This window comes from Perognathus longimembris, chromosome 15, assembly GCF_023159225.1.
Source record: "Perognathus longimembris pacificus isolate PPM17 chromosome 15, ASM2315922v1, whole genome shotgun sequence".
NCBI lineage: Eukaryota > Metazoa > Chordata > Mammalia > Rodentia > Heteromyidae > Perognathus > Perognathus longimembris.
In genome coordinates this window covers 14,263,404-14,288,258 of record NC_063175.1, presented here as the reverse complement: position 1 = coordinate 14,288,258, position 24,855 = coordinate 14,263,404, and the positions used below count along the sequence as shown (strand labels likewise).

At 43.5% G+C, this 24,855-nt stretch overlaps 1 protein-coding gene across 2 annotated transcripts in view; it reads right to left on the bottom strand.

Annotated features, from left to right (window-relative positions):
• Positions 1-24,855, bottom strand: part of Vav3 (vav guanine nucleotide exchange factor 3) — a 328,577-nt gene that overhangs the window by 55,696 nt on the left and 248,026 nt on the right. For both annotated transcript variants that reach the window (XM_048363568.1, XM_048363566.1), the window contains exon 20: positions 12,607-12,743. In XM_048363568.1, the coding sequence (XP_048219525.1) occupies positions 12,607-12,743 (137 nt within the window). The remainder of the gene's footprint in view (positions 1-12,606; positions 12,744-24,855) is intronic.

The window sequence follows — 24,855 nt, the reverse complement described above, 5'->3', positions numbered from 1 at the left end:
AAAAGGGCAATTTCCTGAACATATACCAATTACCAAAACTCATTCAAGAAGAAACAGATAACCTGGACACTTCTATATCAATTTAAGAAGGAAATTCTATGCCTGAAGAACATCCCTAGAAAATTCTATGAAAAAAATGTCAAGAAAAAAATAATGTGATTCTATATAAAATTAATTTCAGAAACCTGAAGAGAAAGGATTTCTCTATTTCATTCTTTGAGTATTACATTATTACTCAAACCAGATGAAGGCATTTGAAGGAACTAAACCAATATGTACAAAGGAAAATATATCCTTGCCAATTGGAGTTTATCTCAGGAAAGCAAGATCAGTTTAAATATATGAAAATTAAATTCATCATATTAATTAGATAAAAGTGACAACAATTTCAATAAATGTGGAGGAGCCATTACTAGTTTTTTAAAAAACAAACTCTCAGCAAACTAGTTCTTGAAAATAAAAAGATTTTGTCAGGTGCCTGTGGCTACACCTATCATCTGAGCTACTCAGGAGGCTGAGGACTGAGGTTCAAAGCCACGATAAGCAGGAAAAGTCTGAGGGAATCTTATCTCAACTACTCAGCAAACTGCTAGGCTAAAGGATTGGCTCAAGTAGTAGAGCACCAACTGTGAACAAAAAAGTAGAACAAAAATGAAAAGCTGAGCTCAAACTCTAGTACTAACAAAGAAAGAATGGAGGAGAAAAGCTACAGGAACAACTGAGCTTAAACAGAGCTGCAGGATAAAAGATTAATATAAAAAAATCAAATATAGCTTAATACTGCTAATAATTACAAATACAAACAATGAATAGTAGCCACAGAATGTTATTACTGTCAAGAGCATCAAAATTAAATGTGAAATAATTACAGATAAATATGATTAAAACGGTATAACCACTTTAACTCTGACAACTAAATGACCTGGCTGACAAAGACCTAAATAAATAAAGATCATTAAGCTGAGTGATCAAAAGACCCAATGTTACCAATCTCTGATACGAATGTGCAATTCACTACAGTTAATGCATAACTTCACAATTTGTGAAACGGAAAGAATGATATCATAATTCTTATTAAATGCAAACGACCAAGAATAGCCAGAAACATCTTGGAAAAGAAGAAATTTAATTTCTTGAGTTGTAGGCAGATTTTAGATATGAGCCCTTGTCTGTTGTGTGGCTAGTGACGATCTTCTCCCTGTCTATGGACTATGTATCTTGCTAGCTATGTCCTTTGCCGTGCAGAAGCTTTGCAATTTAATGGAATCCTGTTTATCCAGCCTTTCTTTGATTTGTTGTGTTTCTGGGTCTTTATTAAGAAGGTTTTAACGTGTGCCAAGGAGCCCTACCGTTTCTCCTATTCCTTCTTGTGACATTTTCAGGGTATCTGCTTTTGTCTTGATGTCTTTGATCCATTTGGAATTGATTCTGGGGTAGGGTGATATATAAGGATCTAACTTCAGTTTCTTACACATGTTTATCAGCCAATTCTGCCAGCACCATTTGTTGGAGTGGCTCTTTCTTCCATCCTATTTTTCTTCTTGGATCCCTTGTCAAAGATTAGGTGGCCTTAGATCTGCGGGTTCATTTCTAGGTCTTCAGTTCTATTTCATTGGTCCTCGGGCCTGTTCTTCAGCCAATATCAAGCTGTTTTTATTACTATAGCTTTGTAATCGAGTTTGAAGTTTGGTATTATTATTCCTTCAGCACTGTTCTTCCTGCTAAGGACTGTTTTTGCTATTCGAGGTCTTTTGTTGTTCTGTATGAATTTTTGGATTGCTTCTTCTATTTCATTAAAGAAAGAAGTTGGGGTCTTGATGAGTATTGCATTGAATTTGTATAAAACCTTTGGCAATTTGGCCATTTTCACGATGTGAATCCTCCCAATCCAGGAGCACAAAAGGTTTTTCCACTTCTTTGGATCTGCTATAATTTCCTTTTTCAGATTTTTGAAGTGTTCATTGTAGACGTCCTTCACTTCTTTGGTGAAGTCGATTCCTAGGTATTTTATGTTGGGGACTCAGTTTTGGCCTTGGTGGGGGGAGGGCGTCAGGAGCGAGACGCTGCCCTTCCCCCAGCCCTGGGACAGTGCAACCGCAGTCCCGCGCGGCCCTGGGTTTGGGCAACGGCGTGCGCTGGGGCCCGCGCGCCCCCGCTGGGGTTCACAGGCCGCGGCCTGCGCTGGGGCCCGCGCGCCCCCGCTGGGGTTCACAGGCCGCGGCCTGCGCTGGGGCCCGCGTGGCCCCGCTGGGGTTCACAGGCCGCGGCCTGCGCTGGGGCCCGCGCGCCCCCGCTGGGGTTCACAGGCCGCGGCCTGCGCTGGGGCCCGCGCGCCCCGCTGGGGTTCACAGGCCGCGGCCTGCGCTGGGGCCCGCGGCCCCGCTGGGGTTCACAGGCCGCGGCCTGCGCTGGGGCCCGCGCGCCCCCGCTGGGGTTCACAGGCCGCGGCCTGCGCTGGGGCCCGCGCGCCCCTGCTGGGGTTCACAGGCCGCGGCGTGCGCTGGGGCCCGCGCGCCCCGCTGGGGTTCACAGGCCGCGGCCTGCGCTGGGGCCCGCGCGCCCCCGCTGGGGTTCACAGGCCGCGGCCTGCGCTGGGGCCCGCGTGGCCCCCGCTGGGGTTCACAGGCCGCGGCCTGCGCTGGGGCCCGCGTGGCCCCGCTGGGGTTCACAGGCCGCGGCCTGCGCTGGGGCCCGCGCGCCCCCGCTGGGGTTCACAGGCCGCGGCCTGCGCTGGGGCCCGCGTGGCCCCGCTGGGGTTCACAGGCCGCGGCGTGCGCTGGGGCCCCGCGGCCCCCGCTGGGGTTCACAGGCCGCGGCCTGCGCTGGGGCCCGTGTGGCCCCGCTGGGGTTCACAGGCCGCGGCGTGCGCTGGGGCCCGCGTGCCCCCGCTGGGGTTCACAGGCCGCGGCCTGCGCTGGCGCCCGCGTGCCCCCGCTGGGGTTCACAGGCCGCGGCCTGCGCTGGGGCCCGCGTGGCCCCGCTGGGGTTCACAGGCCGCGGCGTGCGCTGGGGCCCGCGTGGCCCCGCTGGGGTTCACAGGCCGCGGCTGCGCTGGGGCCCGCGTGGCCCCGCTGGGGTTCACAGGCCGCGGCGTGCGCTGGGGCCCGCGTGGCCTCGGGCGGCGCCGGGCGTCTAGGGCGGAAGTCTCTGGGCAGCCAAGCGCGGCTGGCTGAGCATGGCGCGGCGGAAGCGGGGTTCCGCCGCTTTGGAAACCACGGCACAGCGGCGGCAGAGCTTTTGGGAGAAAACGCAGCTGCCGACGAGGTTAAAGCAAAAAAAAAAAGGAAACAAAAGGGTTGTTAACGTTTGTGAAGCTCGGAGATTCGGTTGAGTTCTGCCTGTTGTTGGTTAGATCCCGTTTTCTCTAGCTGGTCAATGCATGTGGTGGGCAATGGAGTCCTCCATCTTGGTTCCCTCAAGGTTCCAAAAGCTCTTGAAGGCGGAGCCCCACCCGTTCCCCCCGTGAGGGGCGTGCCGCACTCCCGTGGGCTGGGCGGGGACTCGGGCTAACAGGCCTCCAGCGACTGCGCTGCAGCCGGGAGGGGCTCGCGCCCCGCCGCGCTGGCCTGCACGTTTCCTCCCCGTGTCAGACTTACGGCTGCAGGCGGGGTTGGAACCAGGAACGTCTCAAATTATAAACTAAAACGGAATATTAAAAGGAAAACAAAGAGCTTTGATACAGCAATAAGCAACTTGATTGGATTTCCTATAATTACCAGCTCAAAGATACCAAAAACTGGAGGAGTTTTTCTGGATGGGTGAAAAAGTTTGCTTGTTGGGTGTGGTTTAAAAAGTTGTCATGTTGGGAGTCACAGATTCGTCTTGGGATTGGGTGACTAGGAGAGGTTTCCTTTTGTTTTTTATTCAACCACGTGGTTCTATTATGGGAAAATTAATACCATTCGCCACTGGAATTCCAGAAAACTTAAATGGCCAATCAAAAAAGCAATTTTAAGAGTGCTCAGGGTGTGTGTGTGTGTGTGTGTGTGTGTGTGTGGTTGTTGGTAAGATTTAAAAGCAGAACAAAGTAAGTTTTCAGCCCAAAGTTCAGATGCAAACAAATGGGCCTAAGAGAAACTCCATAAGGTTCAAATATGCAGCATGTGGTATAAGGACAGTGATGTAAAACCAGTGTGTTATTTTTATATTCAGTGTGTTAAAAGTTAAGTGTGCATCTAGTCCTGACAATTCTCTGGCATAAATTAAGATTTTACCTTCCCATTTTTCTCTCCTGTGTTCTCATAAACTCTCAAGATCAAGAAATTGGAATCGTTTCATACAAATGTGACTATTAACCTAAATTTTCCTGACCCCAAAAATTAACATTTTGCTTCCTAGGATACAGGTCCAACGTGTGTGTATTAGCTGCATGGACTGTGACAGAGCCACCACAATCTGTTCCCAAACTGCCTGGTTTCACTACTAACGATCTTCTCCCAAGATTAGAGTTGGGTTCATAAACAGTCCTATCCTAACAGTTACTCCAGGATAAATCACCATAGTTATTATGTTGGTGGCCACAGAGATAACCATGTGGATTTTGTGATTAAGAAAATCTTTTCACCCTGCTTAAACCAGAAGGGCATCAGCCTACCAGAGCCAGGAATGCTGGGGGGGGGGGGGGGCCGGGAAGGTTAAATATCAACCAGTCTGTATAGAAATTTTGCAGGTAACCCAAAACGAGATGTGACAGTCTATCCAGAGATGCCACTTCAGCCTGGCCCAGATCTGTGTTACAGCAAAATCTTAACAAGCAGTTTTTGGTGAGTTCTCAACGAGTTACAAATGAATTGTTTCTGTTGGTTTCCTTGTTGCTCAGTTGGAAATAAAAAGGGCTTGTATGACTAAGACTCCTTGGATGCAGTTCAAAGCCAGCCCAGGCAAAAGAAAAATCTCTCTAAAATTCCACCTCCCAATTAACCAGCAAAGAGCCAGATTGAGAGCTTAGCTACAGAGAACCAGCAAAATGCTGAAAGCGGCACCATGACTCAGGTGGTAGAGCACTAGCCTGGAACAGAAGTGCTCAGGGACAGTGCTCAGGCCCCGAGTTCGAAACCTATAAATGCGGATGGAAAAATGCCATTCCAGCAACAAACGCTGGAAGTCCTGGGACTTAGCCAGTCCAGGAGACGGCAATGTGGAGTGGAGTGAGAGGAGAATGGTGTCATATTATCCTAAACGGAGCTGCTTTGTCTCGCCCTTTCAAAACGAATCAGAGCCAGGAAATCGAGAGAGGTAATACCTGTCCATTTTCCTTTTTCTGCCAGTTGTATATATGTGTGTATATATTTATTTATTTATTTTTCTGCCTCTGACTGGCTACGCCAAATCGGTTTTCTATCACTAAACACTTCTTTCAGTCATTTCTCCTTACCTGTTCACTTTACAATTGGGTTTATGCTCCAAAAGGAACCGGTCCTGGCTTATGCCCAGGGTGTGTTCTATGCCATTCATGCCAACCAGCTCTGAGAACTTGTCAATACTTTGCCTGACCTTTTCAAAAGCTTCTTTTAACAGAATAAAATCTCTTGCTGAGATCACCACCTGGGAATTTGCCGTTCACAGCCGTCACCCTAATACAGACCTGAACCCTGGAGGCCCCAGCCCTGGAAACTTCTGGGTATGCCCTAGATGCAGGAGGGGCCAGAGGAAACCATAGCGCTCTCTGGCCCCAGTGATCATCCTCATGGTAATGATGGGAAGTTTTGCCAGCCACACTGGACGGTCCCAGGCTGAGGGGCCCTTGATTATCACATGTCGCGCCCTTGCAGCAGGAAGTAGCTACAGAAGAAGAGACCTCCACCCATACTCCCTGCCTGGTGGCCGCCGGTGTCATAATTTTATAAAAACAAAAGAGGGGGTGTAGTCCCCAGGATTAATTATGAGTAGTTATGCTTATGTTAAATATCAAAAAAATTTAAATCATCCCAAGTCAGCGTGGGATGGAGCACTGTATGTGTTTTTCCAGATTGGAAAATTAAACCCAGAGCACCCACTCTGGAGAAATGAGGACCATGTTGGACTTCTGCTCTTCCATGGAAATATGGAAAGTAGGACTGCATACGGCAGGAGGCTGGTAGGAGGCAACAAAGCTTCCTTTCCTTGTTTGCTTTCTAGATTCTTTCTTGAGTGCCTCATGGCACAATGTTTTGCCGTGGTGATATTGCCCACAGTGTTGCACAAAAACTAAAGGAATTTTGCACGGTGTTTCTTCCTTTCCTCTCCCCCTGCTGCTAGACTTGGGGAGTCCCGTTGGAAAGAAAATAGGAGCTGAGGATATTGACACTCAACCCCAATGTCTTATGATAGAAATGTTTTTAAAAAGTAAGCGCAAAGGTTTAGCACCTTGGCTTCAATGTTTATATAAAAAGAATGTTTTACTAATCACTTACGTTTAAGTTATCAGCTACTGTGAACTACCAGGGATACCAGAGCTCCAGCCTACTTCTACCTCACCATCAAAAGAGGGCTGATGTCTGCACCTTACTGCACTTGGCAGAAACCAGCTAAGGATTCCGACTTCTCTGGACAAAGCCAAACAGATGGACCCTTACCTACCCCTCACCCCTTTTTGTGGAAGGGGCCCCACCGATCTTATGTCAGCATTTGCCTTATGTCCACATATGCCATGTGTTTACACCATCCCCTGCTCATTGAAAAAATAAAAAGGGGGAGATGCTGGGGACTCAGTTTTGGCCTTGGTGGGGGAAGGGTGTCAAGAGCGAGACGCTGCCCTTCCCCCAGCCCTGGGACAGTGTAACAGCGAGTCCCTCCCACCTTCCGGCCTCAACGGGAAGAGAAGACCCCGCCCCTGGGGGAGGCAGACACGTGCGTGCCACCATGATAGGGATTGTCCAGCCCACAAAGGAAGTTTCATGACATCACCTGATGGGCAGCCCGGCTTAGCCAATGGCCCAAGTCCTTCCCATTCCAGCCATTACCGCTATATAAACCCCCCTCCCAATTAAATCCTTTGAGACCCATTCAACCATCCAACATCTCCCCGATATCTTTGTCCTGCAGCTCCTGACACATTATGCGGGGCCGAGGAAGGGATTTCGGCATCCTACTTCAGCTTAGAGCAGTCCGGTAAGGAGACGCCTTACTCCTTCTGCCGGTATGAGGGGTAGGGGGGAGCTTCTTCCATAGAATCGAGGTTCAGGCATTCCCCCGGGAGATAGGGGGAGAAGGGGTCCTAGAGACCCCAACATTTGGGCATCTCCGCCGGAGAAGTGAGGAGAAGGGGTCCTTAGAGGCCCCTACAATTTTATTTTTATTTTTTGAGGCTATTGCAAAAGGAGCTGCTTTCCTGGTTTCAGTCCAACCCTTCTCATTGTTGGCATTTAGAAAAGCTACTGATTTTTTGTGGATTGATTTTATATCCTGCTACATTGCCAAAGTTTTAGATCAGCTCAAGTAATTTGGGAGTGGGGACTATGGGATTCTCTAAATGCAGGATCATATCATCTGCAAAGAAGAACAGTTCAAAATGTTTCCCTACTTGGGTCCCTTTATATTTGCCTCTTGCCTTACTGCTGTAGCAAGGAATTCTCATACTAATGTTGAAGAGGAATGGAGAGAGCAAACTCTTGTCTCGTCTCTGATTTTAGAGAAAATGGCTTTAACTTTTCACCATTCAGTACAATGCTGGCTGTAGGCTTGTCACACACAGCCTTTGCTATATTAAGGAATGTTCTGTGGATTGCTAGTTTCTCCAGAACTTTCATCAAAGGGATGTTGGATCTAGTCAAATGCTTTTTCAGCATTTGTGGAAATGATCATGTGATTCTTGTCCTTGCTCCTATTGTGTTGAATTACATTAGTTGATTTGCGAATACTGAACCCATTTTCTACCCTTGGAATGAATCCTATTTGATCACAGTGTATAATTTTTTGATGAGTTGTTGGAGTCAATTGGGAAGAATTTTATTGAGAATTTTTACATTGATATTCATCAAAGAAATGGATCTATAGTTTTCTTTCTTTGATGAGTCCCTGTATGGTTCTGAGATGAGGGTTATGGTGGTTTCATAGAATGAGTTTGGTAGTTGAGCTTTCATTTCCAATCTCATTGAAGAATTTGAGAAGTACTGGAGTGATTTCTCCTTTGAAGGCTTTATAAGATTGAACTGTGAATACATATGGACTAGGGTTTTTCTTGGATTTAATTGCTTGGTATGGGTCTATTTAGTTGGTTTAAATTTTCTAGGTTCAGTTTGAGTATATCAATTTTTGCTAGATAGTCTTCCATTTCTTGCATGTTCTCTAATTTGTTAGCATTCAGGTTTGCAATGTATTCCCTTACAGGTTCTGGATTTTTCTTGTGTCTGTAGCACTGTTTCTGTTCTCATCAACAAACTCCAAACAAACTACCATACCACTAAATACTGGGTTAACGATTTAAAGAGAGAGTTCTCTGAAGAGGAAATATGAATAACCAAGAGATACATGAAGAAATGTTCAACATCTCTGGCCATAAAAGAATTGCACGTCAAAACAACATTGAGATTCCACGGGCTGGGAATATGGCCTAGTGGCAAGAGTGCTTGCTTCGTATACATGAAGCCCTGGGTTCGATTCCCCAGCACCATATATATAGAAAAAGCCAGAGGTGGCACTGTGGCTCAAATGGCAGTGTGCTAGCCTTGAGCAAAAAAAAAAAAAAAAAAAAAAAAAAAGCCAAGGACAGTACTCAGGCCCTGAGTTCAAGGCCAGGACTGGCAAAAACAAAAACAAAAAACAGCAAAAAGGTGCAGCAAAACGCTGGACTATTTCCAAGTTTGGTTGGTGATCATAGGCTACAATACTACTTGAAAAGAGATTCCACTTCTCCCCAGTTATAATGGCTATTATCAAGAACTCTAACAACAACAGATGCTGGTGGGGATGTGGCCAACAGGTAACACTACTATACTATTAGTGGGAGTGCAAACTTTTCCAATCACTCTGGAAAGCAGTATGGAGGCTCCTCAAAAGACTAAACTTAGTGCTCCCCTAAGATCCAGCAATCCCACTCCTGGGCATTTACCCAAATGACCACAAAAAAGGCCATACTAAAGTTACCAGCACAACCATGTTCATTGCAGCATTATTTACCATAGATAAGATATGGAACCAACTAAGATGCCCCTCAGTAAGATGAACAGATCAAGAAAATGTGGTACATATACACAATGGTGTTCTATGCCTCCATCAGAGAGAATGACACTGCCCCGTTAGTAAGGAAATGAAAAGACCTGGAAAAATAATATGAAGTGAAGTGAGCCAGACCCAAAGAAAAGTAAATTGCATGGTTTCCCTCATTTGTAAGAACTAGAACATGTCTAACATATTCTTAACAGGGGATCTCAACAACCCAATTGCTTAATATATATGACCATATATAATGAAGTATATGAACTTCAAAATATGGAATATGGTTCTTGTTATGTACTATATGTAGGTTTTTTTTTCTTTCATTTCTCTTCATTTTCTGTACCTTGTATATAATATTATTCAGTCAGGGGAAGAGAAAAGGAATCATAGAAACAACAGGTAAAAGGATGAACTAACGCAGCAGAGACACTTACCTGAAACTAGGTTGGATATCAACATTATAACTTGTGGCCGGGGGGGAGGGGGAAGGGAGAAATTGAAGGATGGGGTAACTGTTTAAAACAAATAGAATCATTACCTTATTTATGTACCTGCCCATCATACTTTCCATAAAGATTTAAAAAAATGAAATTTTAGGCCCAATGCTGATTTGAAACATTGTTATTAACTGCAGTTGCTAGCAAGTCAGCCTCATACTGGTAGAGAAATGGAGAAGGAAATCATTGAGAACACAATGAAAACTCTCCCAGAACTGGTGGCTCCTGCTTGTAATCCTAGTTACTTAGGAGGGAGAGATCTTATTTCCGAGACTCTACTTTCTGATTAACTACAAAAAAAGCCAGAATTGGAGCTGTGGCTCAAGTGGTAGAGTCCTAGACTTCAGGGGAAAAGCCAAGTGAGAACACTAAGCTTCTCATTCAAGGCCCAGCATTGGAATAGCAACAACAACAAAATTGACAATTTATCCATCTCAAGTACAAAGCAACCCATTACATTAGAATTGACTTTCCAAAAAATGCTTCACTTTCTGGATCCTGATATATTCAAATATAAGCATCACTCAAAACATACACAAACATGGGCTGGGGATATAGCCTAGTGGCAAGAGTGCCTGCCTCGGATACACGAGGCCCTAGGTTCGATTCCCCAGCACCACATATACAGAAAACGGCCAGAAGCGGCGCTGTGGCTCAAGTGGCAGAGTGCTAGCCTTGAGCGGGAAGAAGCCAGGGACAGTGCTCAGGCCCTGAGTCCAAGGCCCACGACTGGCCAAAAAAAAAAAAAAAAACATACACAAACATAACTCAAAATGAATTGTAAACCTAAATGTAAACTGAATATTAGAAAACTTCCATAAGAAAACACAAGAAAATGTCTTTAAGACTTTGGTATAGGCCAAAATTTCTTAGATACAATACCCGTAACATGCTCCATAAAACAACAAACTAGAGTATATTGAAATATAAATTTCTGAGCTGGGTGTTGGTGGCACAGGCCTATAATCCTAGCTATTCAGGAGGCTGAGATCTGAGACTATGGTCTGAAGTCAGCCTGGGCAGGAAAGTCTGTGAGACTCTCATCTCCAATATACTACACCATAAAAAGCCAGAAGTGGAGCTGTAGCTCAAGTGGTAGAGCACTCACCTTGAGCACGAAAGCTCAGGGGTAGTGTATAAGTCCTGAGTTCAAGCCCCAGAATCAGCATAGAAAGGAAGGAGGAAAAGAGGAAAGGAGGGAGGGAGGAAGGGAGGGAGGGAAGAAGGAAGGAAGGAAGGGAGGGAGGGAGGGGGAATGAGGGAGGAGGTAACAAATTGTACAAGAAATGTACTCACTGCCTTATGTATGAAACTGTAACCCCTCTGTACATCACTTTGACAATAAATAAGTAATTACTCAGAAAAAAAGGAAAAAGGAAGGAAGCAACAAATGAAGGAATGAAGGAAGGAAGAAAGAGAGGAAAGAAAGAAGGAAAGGAAGGAAAAAAGATGTCTGTTTTATGTGTAAAATTATTCTGAGAATAAATACAAGCTGAAAATCTCTACTATTCAAGAATATACTTATGTTTGATCTGTCTCTTTCCTTCCTGGTATTTACTGAAAAAAAAAAAGAATGCCTCTATTCTTACAAAAACTTACACTTACTTAAATGTTCACAATTTTTTGGTAATCATCAATAAGAAGTAACAACCTGGAAGTGCATCAGCAAGCTAACGGATAAATAATTGTGCTCTATTCGTAAGTAGAACAATAAATACATGATATAAACAACAACGAACAGAAATAAAGTTGACTCAAGAAAATTATGTTGTGTGAAAGCCATATAAAACAAAGGATACACATTTTATGGATATGCTAAATAAAATTCTAAAATATTTGTGAGAAAAGCCTGTACATTATTTATATGCTACAGAAACATGCCAATAGAGAGGATTTGAAGTTTAAAATTCAAGAATGAAAATCCAAAAAAGGAAGTTACATCTTGGATAAGAGGAAGGAACATTACAGGTTCAAATGAAGATACATACTGCATGTAACATTGAAGGATACAAGAGAGAATACATTATAATCTGTTTTTCTTTCTCTTCCTTTGAAGAAAGGATGGAATGTGAAAGAAAGACTTAATAAAAATGTTAGGGCTTTGGAAAAGTCATTAGCTACACCAGTTGAAATATGACTGGAATAAATACTTGATCCAGAAACATGCTTATGTAAAAATAGTTCCAAACAAACACAATAGCACTTACACATTTGGCAATGGGATGTTGTCCACACCCCTGCTCTGCTTTCCCTCCCTTCCCCCCCACCTAATTTCATTCACATTCTCATCTTCCAGTTGACCTTTACCCCTCTGCCTGTCAATGCGCAACAGACATTTAACAAATTATTTAACTTTTTGGCAAATGTTTCTAACATGCAAGAAAAACAGAGGTTAGTGAACTACCTAACATTCTACTGTCTAAGCTTCATTCAAGTTTAACCCGATAACCCCAGGAGCGTCAACCAAATCCTTAAACCGGATGTAGCCTTACTAGTCAATAGAGATTGTACCACCAGCAAACATCAACATCATCATTTTCATTTTACATTTCATACATTTCATGAATAATGTCCAGGGAAACTTCAGGTAGCCCCACCTCAATCAACAACACCCAGTAAAGCCCACTGGCAGGCTAATCAAGGCAGTTTCCCTGAGTTAGACTCTTAATGGATGAAAGCCATGTGAATTAATCCTACTCCTAGGTACGAGGCTTAGGAAAAAATGCTCTGGCAACGTAGGATTTTTTTTTTTAACAAAAACATTAATTATGACTCAAAGCACTGATACTGCTTTAATGCTCGCTGCTACTTTGGCATTGGAAAATAGGGGGACACGGAATCAGAAATAATCCTGCCATGCCGCGGGGGATGCATGGAGCTGAAAAAGCACAGCATCCGTTTCTCCAGCATGGCTTCACTCCTGATGCCAGAACCACTCAGCCGCTTGCCCCCCAGAGAACCCCGCCGGCCCTACCTGCCAAAACAGACTGTGCGCTTCTCCCTGCAGCAGCTCCACGGTGTCCCCCGCTTGCAGGTGCAGGGCGGGCCCCCCGGGCACGGGGGGCGGCGGGGCTCCCGCGTAGCTCCGAACCACCTGCATCCTGGGCAAGCCTGAAAATGAACAGCACAGGTTTAGGATGGAGAAGGCGATGGTGCTTCAAAGCAGAGCACAAAGGGTCATTAGGAACACGAGGGGATTTTCCTGTCACCCGGTGCACACGCGCGTGCAGCAGTGCTCACGGATTGCCTTTCCACTTTCTCATCCCATGAGGTGGCAACGAGAGAAGACACAAATCCATCCCTGATTCCTCCCGTCCTTCCCCTCTCCCTCACCATCAATCTCTTTTTTTTAGTTAGAAAAAAAAAAAGTTCTCCTTCGGCCGATGCCTGTTTCATAAAAAAAACACACACATCACGTACAGTTTAATGGAAAAGAATCAATTTTTTCATCAACTCTGTCCTTTCTGCCTATCACTTTCCTCTTGGGCACTGGTTGATTTCATCACCTGCTCTGCGTATGCAACCCCTTTGCCCGGTAGAAGGCTCATATCTTACGGTTAGCTTTCTAATTCTAATTCCAAAGCGGGGAAAAAAGGTGATGGATCTGCCCTTGCAATATTTAAGACATTTATATGGAGAAAATCTTCAGGCTCAGATCTAGGCGTGCAAAACAGACTCGATAAAGAGAAGATGCCTAAGCCAATAGCATCAATAACGTCTGAAATACAGAGCCATCCCTTTTCTTTGTGTGTGTTTGACTGTGCAATGAAGACCTCAGTTCGATATTTTATTTTCTGAGAATAGCACCTTCAATTGCACAGGGGCCTAATTACCCCAATATTAGTCACAAACGGATGACCTCCAAGTCACTGGTACAGGTGAATTTGCTCCCCACTCCACTCCAAACATGCCCCCCTGTAAAGATTTCATCCCTGGCTTATTACACTTCAAGAATCTTCATTCTGATGACTGAATATGGAGAACACATGAAAATGGGACAGTTCATATATAAAGAGGGATCAATGGACTGTCATGTGCTTTTAGACGCTCAAGTTACCCAGGGAAAGGCCTAGAAAGCAACACAAAATGATCCAGCCAAGAGTTAACACAATCTAAAATCCTTTTCAACTACCCGAGTTGGGGGAAAGGGAACAAATGTGACTATAAATCAAACAACTGACAAGTTTCTGTCAACCATTTTGTTATCAATCCAGTCCCTCAAAGAGGAGAAGGCAGAACCACATTGCACCTTCACCCCAGAGAAGCTGAAGCCAGGGGCTCGGTTGTGTCCCTTCGCCTCAGTGCTTGTACCAATATCTCTTCAAGGAGTTTGTATGAATTAGAATGCTGCAAATGAATTGTGATTTGAGTGATAATTTATTTCACATTTGGGGGTCGGAATTGTACCTTTGTGTTAATCAAGCATTTTTAGAGCTTGAAAATTTTCCCCTTGGGTTTATTCTCTGGACAATTTTTTATTTCATGCTAACTTTGAAAAGGTGTCTGAAGGCACTAAAAGAGTTTTAAGCCCGAAGCTGCTCATGTGGCCTCAAATGATGGGGGCAGATATAGCCTGGGCTATAATGACAGTTGTCAATTGCCAAGATGGACTGTGTATAAACGCAACAGTGATAGGTGACATGTGATCAGAATGACAACTGTCTCACTGTCCACATTCTCAAGTGATCACTGTCAAGAAGAAATGATTGAAAATGCACAGGATGTTTAGGGGGGAAATTAACTTTTAAGTTTGATGACTTTTCACTAACCACATAAACATTCGATGTTCAAGCACAGAAATGCTTGGCCTACATGCGAAGCTGCAATCTGTCTGGCATGGAGCAATGCAGCCTTCTGTCTTGTCAGATACACTGAGAAGCCATAACACGTAGCAAAGCTGTAATATCTAAAACAGAGATGGGTCCTTATTCCTCAAAGTAGCAACGATTGGCTCTGTTCTTTGTTCTGGTCCTGGGGCTTGAACTGAGGGTCTCTGTGCTATCCCCGAGCCTCTTTTTGCTCAAGGTTCGCGCTCTACCACTTGAGCCACAGCGCCACTCCCAGCCTTTTTGAGTAGTTTATTGGAGATGAGAGTCCCACGGGGACTTTTCTGCCTGGGCTGGCTTTGAACTGCAATCCTCAGATCTTGGCCTCTTGAGTAAATAACTAGGATTACAGACACGAGCCACCAGTGCTTCCTTGTAAGATCCAGTCGAGCAGATAATCTGGCCGCACACTAGCAGATAACCTCATTCCTAAAACAAAAATGTGTATTCCTTGCTAGATTTTGGTTGAGCCCCTGGGAGGAGCCAAAAGAACATTAGAAGTAGCCTCAGTTCAGCCAAAAATGATTTGCAAAGTGCAGTGTGTAATCAACTGATATTCTTTTTCATGGGGAATCTATTTTAAGTTTATGACATAATGGACTGTTTTTGAGAATCACCTTGGGTTGTTTCTAATTGGTTAGCACTTCCTAGCTCTGTGCGAACTGTCTGTTGTTAGGACTACAGAGCTGTGGAGATCAAAGGCTAGAAGAATGGAACAAGGGCACATTGACATGATGAGTTCTCACACCCTGCCTGGCTTCTGAAGCTGGCTCCCAGCAGGTGCTCAATACTGGCAGAGTGAATCGTCACCTTCCGGGAGACCCCTTTCCATTCCTGCCTTGTAACATTGCCATGAACACAACCACAACAACCAAGATTAAAAGTGCTATTAAAGAAAGAGAAGAGGAATGGGCTAAACTTTCCCATCAGCATTCAACCATCAATATCATTCTTAACCCCAACTAATGCCACAGCTGGCTTCCCAGTTCATAACCGAGAACAGAGAACAGATGAGGTTTAGAGATGCTTGCATTCCCAATGGCCACTTACTGTTGATTTACTGTGGCTTTTCCTCTCACCATATAAAATATGCCTGACAGGTTTTAACCGCTGTTTAAAAATGGCCGGCACAGAACATTCACTATATATCTCCACGACAACTCAGTCAATGTAGCAAGCCATTTCTTAACAAGGCTTTCCTGAAACTTGCTCAACAATATCTTGCTGTCTAACTTCTCTCCACTGACCTTCTGTGTGGAAGTATGTTGAAGAAGGAAACCCTTATTTAATTATTTATATAGTTATCTTTAGGTATTCAGAAGGGTTTCAATTCAACACGCCGTGTTATGAATACAGTGCATCCAACCAGTGTTAACTCTTCTGTAGTTCTCCATGTCTCTTCCAACCTCACCAACCCCCCTCAACTTATCGGGTTCCATATTCACATTAGTGACTCGTTCTGCCCACCATTCATTTCTATGAACCTCCTTTTGTAGATTAAGCTTTCAAAATTTGGTCAGCAGAAAATCTTAGTCATTTTTTTAAATTGAAAACCCCTCCTGTTGGTCACTAGGTATGATTACTTCAAGGATTCTGAGATGCAGGCTACATTAAAGTACAGAAATGGAAAGAAAGAGTTTTCTTGACTGATATTAATTACTCACAAATAAATAGCCATAGTTTATCCTTTAAAAGTACCTGAACTCTCAGGCCCTGGTAGCTCAAGCTGGTAACCTTAGCTATTGAGGACACTGAGAGTTGAGGATCTGAGTTAAAAGCCAGCCTGGGGAAGACAAATCCAAGAGACTCTTGTCTCCAATTAATCATGAAAAAGCTGAAAGTGGAGTTGTTACTCAAGTGGTAGAGCAGCAGAGCAAAACAGCAAGCAAGCATGCAAGTCCCTGAGTTCAAATCCCAGAACTGGCACATATATACACAGAAAAAAAAATTTAATTTACAACTATGCATTTTGTTGTATTATACAATGACAACTCATCCCAGGAAGCCTTCTTCTCTTCTTGAGAAATCACAGCCAGTAGATGGCTACTCTGTTTCATTTCAGAACTATGTCCACAATGGACATGTTGGTACAGTTACTAGCTGATCCTCTATACTGCAACTACCTTTAGACAGGAAATGCAAAATAACCAAGTGTAATTCCAACAGATAGATATTTTAGGCAATCTTGGGAATTCCTGTAACTTTACATAATCAGCTATCTTATCTAAGGGAACATAATTAAAATTGCTCAGTCAAAATTAAATCTCTGCCAAATGTTTACTTTGGCTTGCGTTTATTCCCTACGATAAAGGCTTTGTTCTACAGCCAATACCTTTAATATTTATCTTGCGGGCCACTTTGCCCTTTTACTTTATGGTCACACTAGTCATTGTACTTGGTTTTAAATCAATCCCAAGGTACCCTTATACATGAAGTATTTACATGGAAGAGCTAGCAATATTAAAATGGTGGTTATACTATACAAATAGTCTTAGCGTTCTGGTTAAATGAAACAAAAGCCACTAATCTGTGTAATTGTGTGAAACATTACAGTCGCTATATATGTGTGTATATTAATATAGGCATAGGAAAACCAGAGAGGCAAAGTATGATGGCAGAGGCCTGTAATACCCACTACTCAATGGGCAGAGAGGCAGAGACAGGGAGGATCACCGTTTGAGGATATTCCCGACAGAACGTTGGTGAGAACACCAAGTCAACCAACAAGCGGAGCACGTCTGTTTTTACCTGTGACACCCACCACTCAGTGGCATGGGTAGGAGAATCAGAGTCCACGGGGAAAGTCCCAAAACAATATGAGAAAAAAGTAACGCAAGTAAAAAGACTTAAATAAGAAAAAGGACTGAGACAAGAAAACACCCTGAAGATTTCCTTTCAAATCGGATTGCAATGCCACCAGGAGTGACACATGTAAAAAAAAAAATGTTAGTGTTTTTAAAATGTTAACTCTAGGTAGAATTCTACTTGATATAAACTGTTTCATTGGCAATTTTCACTTAAGGTCTCCAAATTCAAATGAACTTAGCAGTGCGCTGGACCAGTTTCAGCTACCATGTCTTCTGATGGGACCCGCAGAGTGATTGCCATAATACAGACTGGGATCACTTCATGATGCTGATATCAGACTCTGCATGCCATGCGCTTCCTGGGGGCAGTAACTCAAGAGGAGAGTGCGAGGAGAGATGGGCCATTAGGAATGTGCTGACCTTCCACCCTGGAGGCCCAACTTAAAACGTAAAACACAGTGACATTAAACAATCAGTGGTCTTACAAGATGCCCAAAGACACAGTTGGTTTATCCTGGGAAGCTGATTAAAAACGAAACCTATCTTTTCATTGACTGACTATGTCTTGAACACATCCCAGCAAGGCAGTTTCAGAATATAGTCAGGGCAAGATTCCTGTCCTCCAAACGCCTTTAGTCCACCCACGGCATGGACAGACCAGTGAACTCAACAGCAACTGAATGTTTGCTCATGGCTTCTTGTGCAATGGACACTTAAACAAAAAAAAAAACAACCATCCATAACAACTTTAGGGAATTTTGTTTTCATAACTCTTGAGTAGAACCTTGAGCTTAAGTACTTTGTTTTTCTACAAGTTTCTTGGCCGTGACTTTCAAACTCTAGCCAGGTTTTGAAATCTGCTCCTTGCAGACACATGTATAAAGCACCACAGTGAACACCAACCATGACCAAACTTGCTTCTGAGAAAATTGCAATGCAATTAAATACTGCTTGGCATCTCACCAGCAAGAGCCTCTTGGCGTTCACCTCTAGGTCCTCTCCGATTCAAGTCCCCAACCAAAACATCAGCTCCATACAGACCATGCAGAGTGGCCTGCGTTGCCGGGCCCTGGGCTGTCCCAGCCCTCTGCTGCTTACAGGGCAGTTTCCAAGAAAGCACCGTTTTGTCTCTTAGTGGCTGGTCCTCCTCGAGCAGCTAGAGGAGTCTTGCAAAGGAAACCATCTGCGATGACAGAAGCAGACAATTCCATGGAGAACAAACCCGTCTAGAGAATGAGGTGTTCACAAAGGATACTACTCATCCTGCCAATAATCTGGCCTTCACATTTTCATACAGAGACTCTTACTTTATCTTCACAAACAACGATGAGTCAAATGAAGGAAATAATCACTGCTTCTGTACAAACGAAGATAGGGAATAAAAGCCTCCCTCCAACCTCATAAAAACGGGTGAGACCTTCTTTGGCCCTGCCTATGGGACCATTAGTGAATCTTGAATCAACAGTAATGACTTTCAACAACCTGCTTAAAATGTATTAGGAAGATGTCCTAGCCAAAGAAAGAACTAGAAAACTGCAGGTGTTACTCTTGATTCCAAGAGATCCATGTCATGCATTTTAGTGAGCAAAATAGGATTCCCTAAAAACCTTGTAACTAGATCAAAACACTTAGAGTCTAACAGGGATTTAGCCACGCCAGAAAGCTCAGTCCCAAGGAAGAGAAGAGGACTGGGTGTACCCCAGCCCTGAGTGACTGCATCATCCTCTCCAGGGATCAGAAGCATGCATGTTCTCAACCGTATCTACATGATTTCCAACAAGAGTATTGCCCCGTGGCATTTACACAAGTAAGAATCAGTGATCCCTTCATCCTCTCAAATTAAAGAGCTGGTCAGAAGCGAACATGAAATCGGAACTCCACCGAGTGACATGCTTCAGTCCAAATTCAAGGTGGTCACCCACTGCAGCCCCTAGGGGTGGAGGCTGTGGATCAAGACCATTGCACATTTCAAAAGGGTCAGAACCGTGTGGGGTGGCCTGAGTCAGCATAGGAAGCTAGCAGGGAAGGACTGGACTCTCCTCTCAGTGGTGAAGGACTGAGAGCGCCCCCAAGATCAGCTTAACTGGAAGAGGAGAGTAGTAATGCCTAGTGGCATATTTGAAAGACAGAGCCTCCAAAACTCTCAGCTCATCCCCTTAAGATGACGACACTCCGAAATCTATGGACATGTGTACACATGAAGCTCTGTGGAGCTGCGGACAAGTGGCCACAGGCAGCCTGAGCGACATGAAACCACATTCTGCACTTCTGACCACACCCAAGGGTTTCAGGGTTGCCGACTCAAAGGAGACAGCTAAGTAGATCATGATAGGAGGCAGAGGGAGGGCAAAATAGGCGGAGGTGGCTCTTACTGGAGAAGGATAAGCCAGGCGGTCAGGTTTACTGCAATAAAAATGAATGCAGGATGCAGATATGTAAGTTAGTGGGGAGCAACGCCTGCTGACACAACAACAGCAATAACTACAACCACCACCACCACCACCACCACCACCACCACCAATGTCCATTGGGATCACCGGTTTCCAGAGCTGAGACTGCAGAAACATTTCTCTGAAGACTGCTGTGCTTTCCTTCTTGGAAGGCATCAAGATCAGAGCGACTTTGAGGCAAGCTCTTGGGCCGCGCTCTCAGCCTCCTGGTGTAGCCCCCTCCACCTTGCACAAAGCATGCAGGTTCCTTTTTTGCAATGAAGGCGAGGCTTTAGTAGTCAGGTCATATAGGATATCTAGGGCTGGGCCTTTGTGACTCACTTTAATCCTAGCTACTCAGAGGAGTCTGGTACGCTGGATCTCGGTTAGAAGCTTGCCTGAGGGAATAAAAAGTCTGCAAGACTTTTATCTCCAATTTAACAGCAAAAAGCAAAAGCGGAGCTGTGGCTCAAGTAGCAGAGCACCAGTCTCAATGAAAAAGCCAAGCAACAGTGAGAGGTCTTGAGTCAAGTCTCCCCCTTCCCCCGTGTGTGTGTGTACACACACACACACACACACACACACACACACACACACACACAGTAACAGTGAAATCAATTAAAGGCCCTTTGCAATCACCTAGTCTTTTCTGGGTTCATTGATTTATTTATTCAGTAGGTATTTACAGATCATCCATGTGCAGATAGTGGCCTAAACCTTGAGAATACAGCTATATATATATGACTAACCATATCTATCAGAAACCCTGCATTGTAGTGGAAGAGACACAAAAGTAAATAAATACAGGTAAGGGGTCGAGCATAGAAATGCAAGGATGGAAGGAGAACAAAGGCAACAGTGGTATATACAAGGCACTGTTGAAAATGAACTGTAAAACTTGGGGACAGAGGGAAAACGTGGGCAAGAGCAAGGGAAAGAGTGACACAATCCAACAAAAACCTACTCTTTACCCGACTGTAACCACTCTGTACATCACCTTTAAAATGACCATAGAAATCTTAAGAAGGTAAATGAGTAAATGTAGTAAGACCAGACATAAGCATGATCAAAAAGCAATTAGCCAAAGCTTCTGGATTAGAGAGAGGATGGGATGTGGGCAGTGGGGGAGGGGGGAGGGCTGTTTTAAGGAAAGGTAAGCAGGCCAGATGGAGGACTAGAGGAGAACACAGGAGGAGGGAGGGACACCAGAGACAAGCAGACTCAGAAGCATGAAGACCAAGATGCGCATGAGCAAGCACTCCAAGGGCAGTCCCGAGACTCGCCCACAGCTTCATTCCCTTTCTGTGTAGAATCCACTGAACTGCTTGGGACTTAGGAACAGTCTGGAGACCCTGCTTGCATCTTCATCCTGGCAGGTCTGCCCCTCCCCTTGCTGTTCACGGTAAACCCATCTCAATCCAAGAACGGAAATAACAAGTCTCACTGCCGGCCTCCTTGCTTAAGGCTCAAAGCCCTTTTGCTCAGATCACTACTGATAGATGGGGTGTTCAGTTCCCCAAGCCCAACTGGATGACATGAGGAAGTGAGCCCTGTGGGAGGGGCTGTGTTAGGAGGGTGGAGTCAAGGTCGGAGCCCCTTCCTCCTTTCATCCTGTGAGGAGGTGGTGAGGGCCACCACCCTTGAGGCAGGAGGCAGGCAGATCCTCACCCAGACACAAGCTGCCCACACTCCCGGCCCAGTGTCCCAACCTCCGGGCCTGTGAGCAACACGGTGCTGCTATTTATAACATTAGCTAAACTAATAATACACCGACCACATTTCCCAACTTGCATTACACATGCCCTTTTGGATTCTCATGTTAATTACTTTAAATTTCTTATATTAATATGACTTAGCAGATATCTATAATATAGAATATATAGTATGTATTATATATACAGAAAGAGAGATGGAGACAGAGGACAAGAAAGAGAGAGACTAGAGGATAAGGCCTTGGATATATATATATATATATATGAATGAATATATATATATATATATATTCATTTTCTTCCTTTCCTGAGCTACAGTCTTAATATATAACCCAGGTTGACCTTGAACTCAAGATCCTCCTACCTCAGCCTCCCAAGTCCTGGAATTTCAGGTACATGCTTGTGCAAGCTTGGACTATATTCCTTCTTTTAAGGAGTCATTTTTCAGAAGAAAGAAAGGTAGGAGGATATTCTTTCTACAAATGCCACCCTTTCCAGCTCTTCATTTTAACATGTAAATCAATAAACGGTGTCTGCACAAATCTGAATGTGTCGGGAACACATCTGAATATTCTAAATCTGTCCATAGTTTTAATGCAGAAAATGTGTGCATACGCACGCTCAATTCTACCTCCAAAATATCTCCCTGATCAACTTTTTCTTCTCACCTCCATACCTCCCATTCAAGCACTGTTTATTTTTATTTGTCACAAATACTGGCACTTTTTGCATTTTCTTTAACCACTCTTACGATGCTTGACCATTTTGTATAGTACAGGGTGATTTATTTTAAAATTTTTTAAAAGATACAATAACCCTCTCCTGTTTAACAACATTCCCCACTGCCTTTAGAATTAAGCCTGGATGCCTGGCCATCACCCCTGAGACTAGATCATCTAGCGCCTGGTAGCTCCCCAGTCTCGTCCTGTTCCAATCTCATACCTGCTCACTATTTTTAGGTACACTGACCTTCTTAGAGTTGCTTACACACCCTGAGCAAGCAAGTCTAGCCAAGTTAGTTTATACTTGTAAGCCTGTAATTAGCATGGTTGTCTGTTTTGTTATCTGTCTCCTTTGTTATGTATTTGTACTGTTTACATTTCTATAAAAGCCCTGATCAAATGTAGTTCTTTCATTTAATATTTCATATAATGTATATTATTAAAATATGTTGGTCTCGACTATGCGTTTACTTGTTAATTTGGTTATCTTTAAGTAGCTGTACAAAGGAGTTGCCATATAACAGAGCAGTTTATGAATATATCTTGGTCAATGTCACCCCTTTGAACATTCTCACCCATCTCTTCACTACCTACTCCTTCTCTCTTAATTTCGTAGGATATATGTAGGATTCTTGACTATGTTCTTCCCCTCTTCTCCTTTTATTTGTTCACCTCTTTCCCCTTGACCCTACCCCAATCCTTTTGAATATCTTCTCCCTGGTATTTTGCTGAACTTTGAATTTGCCTTAGTAATGAACTGTGTCTTCCTTCTCCCCCAGATCTACAGTATTTCACTTAAGACATTTGTATACTCTTGCATACCACTTAGCACATTTACTTACAGGTTTGTGAGCTAACTCTCGCTTTCACATATCAGGGAAAACACATCTTTTGTCTCTCTGAGCCTGACTTACTTCACTTAGCATATTTTTTCCAGGTCCTTCCATTTCTTTACAAATGATACAATATGATTCTTTCTAGTGGATGAGAAAAATTCCATTCTGTATCTATATGCCACATCTTCTGGATCCATTTGTCCACTGAGGGGCAACTGGGCTGACCCCACAGCTTGGCTATGGTGACGCATGCTGCAATGAACATGGTTGTGCTAGCTTACAGAATGCGAGAAGAATTTGGCAGGTATATATCATACAATATATCCTAATATCTAGAATAGACAAAGAACTTAAAAATTAAATGCTCAAAAACCTAGCAATCCAATATAATAATCCAATAATGAATGGGTTAATGAGCTGAAGAGAGTCTTCTCAGAAGAAGAAGTAAAAATGGCCAACAGACATATGAAGAAATGCTCAACATCTCTGGTCATGAAGAAAGTGCAAATCAAAACAACACTGAAATTCTACCTCACCCCAGTTAGAATGGCCATTATTATCAAGAAAACTAACAACAACTGATGCTGGCCATCAGATGCGGACAGAAAGGAACACTACTACACTATTGGTGGGACTGCAAACTTGTTCAACCACTCTGAAAAGCAGTATGGAGGTCCCTCAAAAATTAAGTATACAGAGTACATTCTTAGGAGAAGAACACAAAGGTACAATGCCTATGTACATCTGATCATAAATATTTATCGAAATGAACTCCAGGAAATGGTAACAATGGTTGTTCTTTTCTTTTCGTCTTGTTTGTTTTTTTTTGGGGGGAGGGCAAGAAATGGAGGGATAAATGGTGAACAAATACATCAGATACTATATTGAAAATTAACTACACATCTTGTGGGTATGGAGGGGGGCTGGGGAGTAGGAGAGAGAGAAAGAAGGAAGGGGTTACATTGTCTAACAAAAAAAGTGTAGTCTTTACCTGACTTCTGTAGTTGTAAACCCTCTGCACATTATTTTATAACAATAAAAAATTAAAAATAAACAGGCCCAAAGAACAGAGAGTTATTCCATGGTTCCCCTCACTGGCAATAATTAGTATATGTCTAGGATAGTCCTAGCAGAGAATCACATAGCTCAGTAGCTATGTACATATAATCACATAAGATGATGCTAAGTGAAATGAACTCCAAGTTATAGAAACAAGAGGTTTTTCATTGTTGTTATTTTTAATGTACTTGTGAAATTATTTCATTTTTTTCATTCAGTTTTCGTTCCTATGGTTAATCCCCTGTTGTCACTGTATTTGATTTTGATACCCTGGTATTGTATATACATTTATCTGAATTAGGGAAGGGAAGGGGAACATCAAAATGCTGAGACAAAGGAGGAAGGGAGAACCAATGAAACAGTAATACTCACAGGACAATACATTGGAAATTAACTGTATAACTCAGGGGAGAGGGGAGGATTGTCAGGGAGGGAGGGTGGGAGAAAAATGAAGAAAGAGTAACACGTTTGACAAGAAATGTACTCACTACCTGTGTAACTGTAACGCTTCTGTACATCACCTTGACAATAAAATTACATTAAAAAAATAAACATAGAACTACCCTATGATCCAGCAGTTCTACTCTTGGGCATTTAGCCAAAAGATCATAAAACAGGGTACAGTAAAGCCACCAGCACAATCACTGTTTATTCACCATAGCCAATGTAGGAAATATAGTTCTTAATAATAACAAATATTGTTATATTGGTGCTATAGAAATAACCTAACACACTATCAGTTTTCACTTGGTTTTAAATTGTATTTATCTATGCTTCAATTCCTCATCAATATCCCACATAATTAAACTTGTACTCAAAATATAATTATAAT